The 7665-nt window shown below is 48.1% G+C and overlaps 1 protein-coding gene across 1 annotated transcript in view; it reads left to right on the plus strand.

The window, feature by feature from the left end:
- Nucleotides 1–5142, plus strand: part of ACTR5 (actin related protein 5) — a gene marked incomplete at its 5' end in the record, with an annotated part of 29241 nt that extends 24099 nt beyond the window's left edge. The window contains 1 exon segment of the mRNA XM_006144134.2: nucleotides 4648–5142. Coding sequence (XP_006144196.2) covers nucleotides 4648–4902 — 255 coding nt within the window.
- Between the last annotated feature and the right edge of the window lie 2523 nt (nucleotides 5143–7665).

Here is a 7665-nt window from a genome sequence, read left to right on the forward strand (position 1 = left end):
GGGAAAGAGAGGTCGGTAACGATCTTCTGAAATACTTTCCAAACCCTTGGCACAGTGTCACTTGGTAGCTACACAGGACCTATGAAGACAGGGGCAGACTGGGAGGAAAAGGAGAGTGTTGATGTGAGAGATTAATTAAGGGAGTAAGATTGTCAGAACTTGATGATAGGTTGGGTCTGGGGAGATAAGTGGGACCTGCAACAGCTCCCAAGTTCTGGGAGGAAAAGCTAGTTAGAAAAGTGTGACCTTTGCAGACTAGGTACTGTGGGAGAGAGAATAGGCTTGGGGGGGAGATGATGAACTCTTGTTTCCAGGGTGGGTCGAGTTTCTAGTGACACACAGGAAGACATCGTAGCTAGCTGGTGAGCACCCAGGAAAAGGGTAGGAGGGTAGAATTGGGTCCCTTGGCACAGATGGGCTGACTGGCACTGTTAGGGAGAGTAGGTGAAGTCAAGGATTGAGCCCTAAGTAACGCTAGCATTGAGGGGCAGCTGAAGGATGTAGACACCCATGGGGGAATCTGAGAAAGAAGCATCAGGAGAGGTGGAGAACAGGAGGTTTGGCAGTGCCAAAACCAAGTGGGGCTTTATAAAGTGTGAGCGTGGGGTCGAGTCACACCAGTGGATTGATTTCAATGAAGTCATCAAGAAAAGATCTTCTGGGAATTTCAAGATCTATTTCTTGATCATCCCTGAAGCTCTTGCTGTGAATTACTTTGTGACCATTGGTTGTGGGGAATGCTGCTTCCAGGTCTCTTCAGCCTGCCTTCCAGCTGTGCCCTCAGCTGCCTCAGCACCCCCCAACACCTTTCCTGCCTTCCCCTATGTTACCCTCGAGGAGACTGTCATGCTGCCACCGACCCTATGTTCCATCTTTAGAGTATGTGGTCCACAGTGGTTCAGTCACTGCAGCCATGCAAGGATCAGACCCCATGTCTGTCGAAGGGCAGAGAACTCCAAGATATGCACAGCTTTTACATACTTTCCTTAAAAATTGAATCGCTCTTGTTTTTTCATAAACAGCAACACATTTTAAAACGTAAATAAACTATTTGGACCAACAGTTGGTATAATGGCTATGTCGCTGGACTCCCATGTAGTCGAACGTGGTTGAGTCCTGAACCTGGTGGCTTAAGCTCACGCCAGGCGTGTGTGCATGTATGCCCAAGATCCCAAGAGGAGAATGGAAGAGAAGGGATTGTGCTGTGGCCATCACCCCCGCCCCCAGGGGGTGATTTCTCGCTTTCTGTCTTTCTGTCTCCCTCTGTCTTTCTGGCACATGCATGCGCCCTATATAAAAAAAAAATCTCTTAAAATAGACAAAAAAACACAAAAAACAAAAAAACATACATTTAAATAAGCCAGACTGGAGACAGGAAAAAGAAGTGTCGTTCCAGCCTCTGAACAACATTATGTGTATACTTTGTGGCCATTTCCTCCCATGTCTGATTGTAACCAAAAGATCGGCGTAGCTTGTTGTATAACCCATACATTTTTCAGGTTATTGCGACAGTTTTACTGTATCCGTAGGTACATTTCCAGAGCACCTTTTTTATTGCTGAATAACATTCTGTTTTTAACTGTGTGTCTCACTGCATTCTTATTAGTAATAACAATGGCTACCACTTATCCAGTGTTCCTTACCAGGCAGTGTACAGTGCTTTATACTCATTCTCTCACCGACAACTCCTAAACCACAGTGGTAGGGGCTCCTGTTGTTCTAATTTTATCATTATGCCATCGCAAGAGAGGATAGATTAGGCTCTTGGCTGTGTGGCAAGGCAGTCCAGGCAGGCGGACTCCTGAGCTTGCTGTTAGGCCTCCATCCTCCTCCATCTGCGTGTGCCGACTCTATGCCGTGTGGCCTGCCCTTTACTCCAGGAGATCTGAAGCCACCATTCCCACCTGGAGTGGTTGGTGGAGGATGGAAGTGAGAGGGAGGTGGGGAGTGAGGTGGGCAACTCTAGAAAACAGGAGGCTTGGTTTCTGCTTCAGAGCCTTACCTCGCCGGTCATGTTGGCCTTGTTGAGGGGGTCCCCACAGAGACTCCCAATGTCACTCCAAGAATAAGCAGTGGAAACTGTGCAGTGGCTGCATCACAGACAATGCCAGGATTCCTCTCTCTACTCTCATTTCTCCTGAAGCTCTTTTGCCACCATGGCTAGAGCCACCTTACTTATTCTCTGCTTCCCTCTGCTCACAGAGGAGGGAATAGGGCCAAGAGGGCCAGCCACCACTCTTGCAGGCAGCCTGTGGCTGATGGCGTCATGGGGCAGGAGGCCGGGCGGCGGGGTTCTCTCTGGGAGGAAAAGCTAGTTAGAAAAGTGTGACCTTTGCAGACTAGGTACTGTGGGAGAGAGAATAGGCTTGGGGGGGAGATGATGAACTCTTGTTTCCAGGGTGGGTCGAGTTTCTAGTGACACACAGGAAGACATCGTAGCTAGCTGGTGAGCACCCAGGAAAAGGGTAGGAGGGTAGAATTGGGTCCCTTGGCACAGATGGGCTGACTGGCACTGTTAGGGAGAGTAGGTGAAGTCAAGGATTGAGCCCTAAGTAACGCTAGCATTGAGGGGCAGCTGAAGGATGTAGACACCCATGGGGGAATCTGAGAAAGAAGCATCAGGAGAGGTGGAGAACAGGAGGTTTGGCAGTGCCAAAACCAAGTGGGGCTTTATAAAGTGTGAGCGTGGGGTCGAGTCACACCAGTGGATTGATTTCAATGAAGTCATCAAGAAAAGATCTTCTGGGAATTTCAAGATCTATTTCTTGATCATCCCTGAAGCTTTTGCTGTGAATTACTTTGTGACCATTGGTTGTGGGGAATGCTGCTTCCAGGTCTCTTCAGCCTGCCTTCCAGCTGTGCCCTCAGCTGCCTCAGCACCCCCCAACACCTTTCCTGCCTTCCCCTATGTTACCCTCGAGGAGACTGTCATGCTGCCACCGACCCTATGTTCCATCTTAAGAGTATGTGGTCCACAGTGGTTCAGTCACTGCAGCCATGCAAGGATCAGACCCCATGTCTGTCGAAGGGCAGAGAACTCCAAGATATGCACAGCTTTTACATACTTTCCTTAAAAATTGAATCGCTCTTGTTTTTTCATAAACAGCAACACATTTTAAAACGTAAATAAACTATTTGGACCAACAGTTGGTATAATGGCTATGTCGCTGGACTCCCATGTAGTCGAACGTGGTTGAGTCCTGAACCTGGTGGCTTAAACTCAACGCCAGGCGTGTGTGTGTATATGCCCAAGATCCCAAGAGGAGAATGGAAGAGAAGGGATTGTGCCGTGGCCATCACCCCCGCCCCCAGGCGGTGATTTCTCGCTTTCTGTCTTTCTGTCTCCCTCTGTCTTTCTGGCACATGCATGCGCCCTATATAAAAAAAAAATCTCTTAAAATAGACAAAAAAACACAAAAAACAAAAAAACATACATTTAAATAAGCCAGACTGGAGACAGGAAAAAGAAGTGTCGTTCCAGCCTCTGAACAACATTATGTGTATACTTTGTGGCCATTTCCTCCCATGTCTGATTGTAACCAAAAGATCGGCGTAGCTTGTTGTATAACCCATACATTTTTCAGGTTATTGCGACAGTTTTACTATATCCGTAGGTACATTTCCAGAGCACCTTTTTTATTGCTGAATAACATTCTGTTTTTAACTGTGTGTCTCACTGCATTCTTATTAGTAATAACAATGGCTACCACTTATCCAGTGTTCCTTACCAGGCAGTGTACAGTGCTTTATACTCATTCTCTCACCGACAACTCCTAAACCACAGTGGTAGGGGCTCCTGTTCTAATTTTATCATTAGAATGCCATCGCAAGAGAGGATAGATTAGGCTCTTGGCTGTGTGGCAAGGCAGTCCAGGCAGGCGGACTCCTGAGCTTGCTGTTAGGCCTCCATCCTCCTCCATCTGCGTGTGCCGACTCTATGCCGTGTGGCCTGCCCTTTACTCCAGGAGATCTGAAGCCACCATTCCCACCTGGAGTGGTTGGTGGAGGATGGAAGTGAGAGGGAGGTGGGGAGTGAGGTGGGCAACTCTAGAAAACAGGAGGCTTGGTTTCTGCTTCAGAGCCTTACCTCGCCGGTCATGTTGGCCTTGTTGAGGGGGTCCCCACAGAGACTCCCAATGTCACTCCAAGAATAAGCAGTGGAAACTGTGCAGTGGCTGCATCACAGACAATGCCAGGATTCCTCTCTCTACTCTCATTTCTCCTGAAGCTCTTTTGCCGCCATGGCTAGAGCCACCTTACTTATTCTCTGCTTCCCTCTGCTCACAGAGGAGGGAATAGGGCCAAGAGGGCCAGCCACCACTCTTGCAGGCAGCCTGTGGCTGATGGCGTCATGGAGCAGGAGGCCGGCAGCTGGCTTCTGACAGACTGGCAGGTCTCGTGTTGGGAACCTGATGCATCTGACCTGTGCAATCATACCCCACTGGGTCTGCATGCTTGTGTGCCTCCTTGGAGAGTCTGGCATTTCAGCTCAGCGTGGATCAGAGGATGCAGATAGCCCTGCACTGTTTGGGAGTTAATTGAGGCCCTGCTTTGGGTTTGTCTCTGGGATCCAGCATACTGGATACTCATCGAGCCTGAAGCCCTAGTGGGAGACGTCCTGCTGTGAATGTTCTCTTCGTATTTCAGGTTCAGCTGGCCTCAAACCCTGTGCTGGATGCCTGGTATGGTGCTCGTGCCTGGGCCTTGGACCACCTGGATGACGACGAAGCCTGGGTCACCAGGAAAGACTATGAAGAGAAGGGAGGAGAGTACCTCAAGGAGCACTGTGCCTCCAATGTCTACGTCCCCATCCGCCTTCCCAAACAGGCCTCACGCTCAGAAGCCCAGGCTCCCAGTAAAGGCTCAGGGACCAGTGGAAGTGGTGCTGGGGAGCAGGCATAGCCAAGGGCCTGCACCTGGAGCCAGGCTGCATCGGAAGCATGATAGGACAGTGACTGTGTCGGATGTATTCAGCCGAGTCTACTGGGCAAAGTCATTTCTCCTAAGGAGAACAGAGTTTGGGACCTGGAGTTTACCTTTCAGAATCACGTCCATTTGGGGCTTCTGCAGTGAAGTAATGAAGCAGCCGTCGTACGTCTTTGGGGAGCCACGGTCAAGCTGTGGCATGGGCTCTCTGCGGCGTGCATGATCATACGTCTTTGGGGAGCCACGGTCGAGCTGTGGCATGGGCTCTCTGTGGCGTGCATGCACACAGAGAGGGGCAGAGATGTGCAGAATGTGCCAGATTGCCTTCTTACTGTATCTTAAAGCCTTTGTTTGCAAAGAGTCTTTAAATTTCTCTTGTCGGTGTAGATATTTTACTCTAATTTACTCAGAGTCTGTGTGACTGCCCAGTAGGGGGAGGTCTTCTATATAGTCATGCATCGCTCAGCAACGGGAATGAGTTCTGAAAAGTGCATCATTAGGTGGTCTTGTTGTGCAACCCTCTTAGCGTGTACTTAACACAAACCTAGATGAGTGAGCACTTGGCTTCTAGACTGTAAAGCCATACAGCACGCACTGAGTACTGTAGGCAGCTGTAGCAAAAGCTAGGAAAACATACAGTGTGGAAGACAAAAGGTACAGCTACAGAGGCATGTGGCGTGTGACATCTGCAGGACTGGAGCTGCTCTGGGTGTGTGAGTGTGTGAGAAGTGAATGACTGTGATGGCTTCGGACTTCTCCATGCACGGCTATAGACTATACTACTGTATGCTTAGACTATACTAAGTTTATTAAGCTTTTCCTCAACTATTAATTAATCTTAGCTTTTGATTTTATAACTTAAAGTGTTATTAGACTTTTTGACTCTGGTTGTGTCACTTTGCTTAAAGCAAATACATTGTACATCTGTACAAAAATATTATTTTAAAATAATTATTTAATTCCATTTGTTATTTCTGGAGAGGTTTTTGCTATAAGGCACGTGTGCTTACTAGAAAGACAGAGACAGAGAGACAGAAAGCAAGAAATCACCCCCCAGGGGGGATGGTCACACTGCAATCCCTTCTCCTCCATTCTCCTCCTGGGATCCTGGGCACGCACGCACACGCGCCCAGTGGGAGTTTAAGCCACCAGGTCCAGGACTTGCACCATGGGCGACTACATGGGAGTCCAGGGACATAGCCATTACGCTAGCTGTTGGTTCCCCATTTGTTATTATTTTTTAATTTGACCAGACAGACAGGAAAAGTGAGAAAGCGAACTGCCAGGTCCAGGACTTGAACCACAGTTCACCCTGTGGGAATCCAGCACCTGAACTACCATGTCACCTGCCAACCCCAAATTTATTATTTTTTACTTCTTAAACTTTTTTGTTAAAAACTGAGCCATAGACACACACATTATTTTATGCCTATGTAGGGTCAGAATCTTTAGTGTCACTGGCTTCCACCTCCACATCTTGTCCTGCTGGGAAGGCCAAGAAGAACGAAACAAAATGAGATTAGATCAAACCCAAGAGAAATGATGCCATCAAGAGAGGCAGCGAGCATGGATGTATGAGCTGCCGCTGGCCTAATGGGCTGTACTGTTTTATAATAAACTTCATCTTAGTAAGTAGAAGGAATATACTGTAAAGATGAAGAGTCTAGTGTAGTAAATGTGTAAGCCAGTAACGTCCTTGATCACCAAGTATTCCATTCTGTATGTAATATGTGCATACCACTGGCAGTGCAGTAGGCTTGTTGCAAGCGTGTGAGCGACGCAGTGTACTACGATGTCATGACATCTCAGTGTCCCTAGACTAGGGGATTTGTAGCTCCACTGTGGGTTTTTTTTTTGTTTTTTTTTTTTTTTGAGAGGTTTCTGCTATAGAGCATGCGCGCTTGCCCAAAAGAGAGAGACAGAGAGAGAGAAATCACCCCCCGGGGGTGGGGGTGGCCACGTCACAATCTCTTCTCCTCCATTCTCTCAAGATCTTGGGCACGCATGCACACGTGCCCGGCGTGAGTTTAAGCCACCAGGTCCAGGATTCAAACTGCAGTCGACTACATAGGAGTCCAGCGACACAGCCATTACAACCTCTGGTCCGTCCTCTGTGGTCTTATGGGAACTGCTGTTGCGCATGTGTTGTGCCATTGGCTGAAACACCGTTTTGCAGTCTATGGCTGTTTGTGAAAAGGTGACACTGATGTAATAAAAGTAGTCACCTATGAAATCTCAGGGGCTAGGAACATTTCCTTCATGTTTTCTTTCTTTACAAATACGGAAGACACCAAAGGGGGTCACCAACTTGGGCAGTCACACACTGCTAACTGGAACCTGCTTGGTCCCCTCTCCTCAATGGACAGAAATAGGGCTAGTGACCCAACTCTTGTTCTTACTTTCTTTGCTGGAAACTTCACCACCACGTGAGGACTTCCTACAAATTGTCTGTTCCCGTCCCTGTGAGTTTGTTGGCATCTTAAGTTTTTAGGACTTTTGAAAAAAGAAACAGGCTCACATTTTGTGTGTACCTTCACGGCTTCATCTTAGACAGTAACCACTCTCCACAGAGGTTGCTTGGTGAGAGTTTTAGCTCTCATGCAAACCCAAGAATTGATCCCAAAAGGCCCTGAGCTGGTGATAATGTCACATAATCTGTATGTTTCTATCCCGTAGAGGCCTTAGCCCAACCTTCCTATGAGGCCGCCTCAGGGCTGTGTGCTTGTGATTTCCAGCTCT

Source organism: Tupaia chinensis, unplaced genomic scaffold (assembly GCF_000334495.1).
Source record: "Tupaia chinensis unplaced genomic scaffold, TupChi_1.0 Scaffold000115_1, whole genome shotgun sequence".
Lineage (NCBI taxonomy): Eukaryota > Metazoa > Chordata > Mammalia > Scandentia > Tupaiidae > Tupaia > Tupaia belangeri.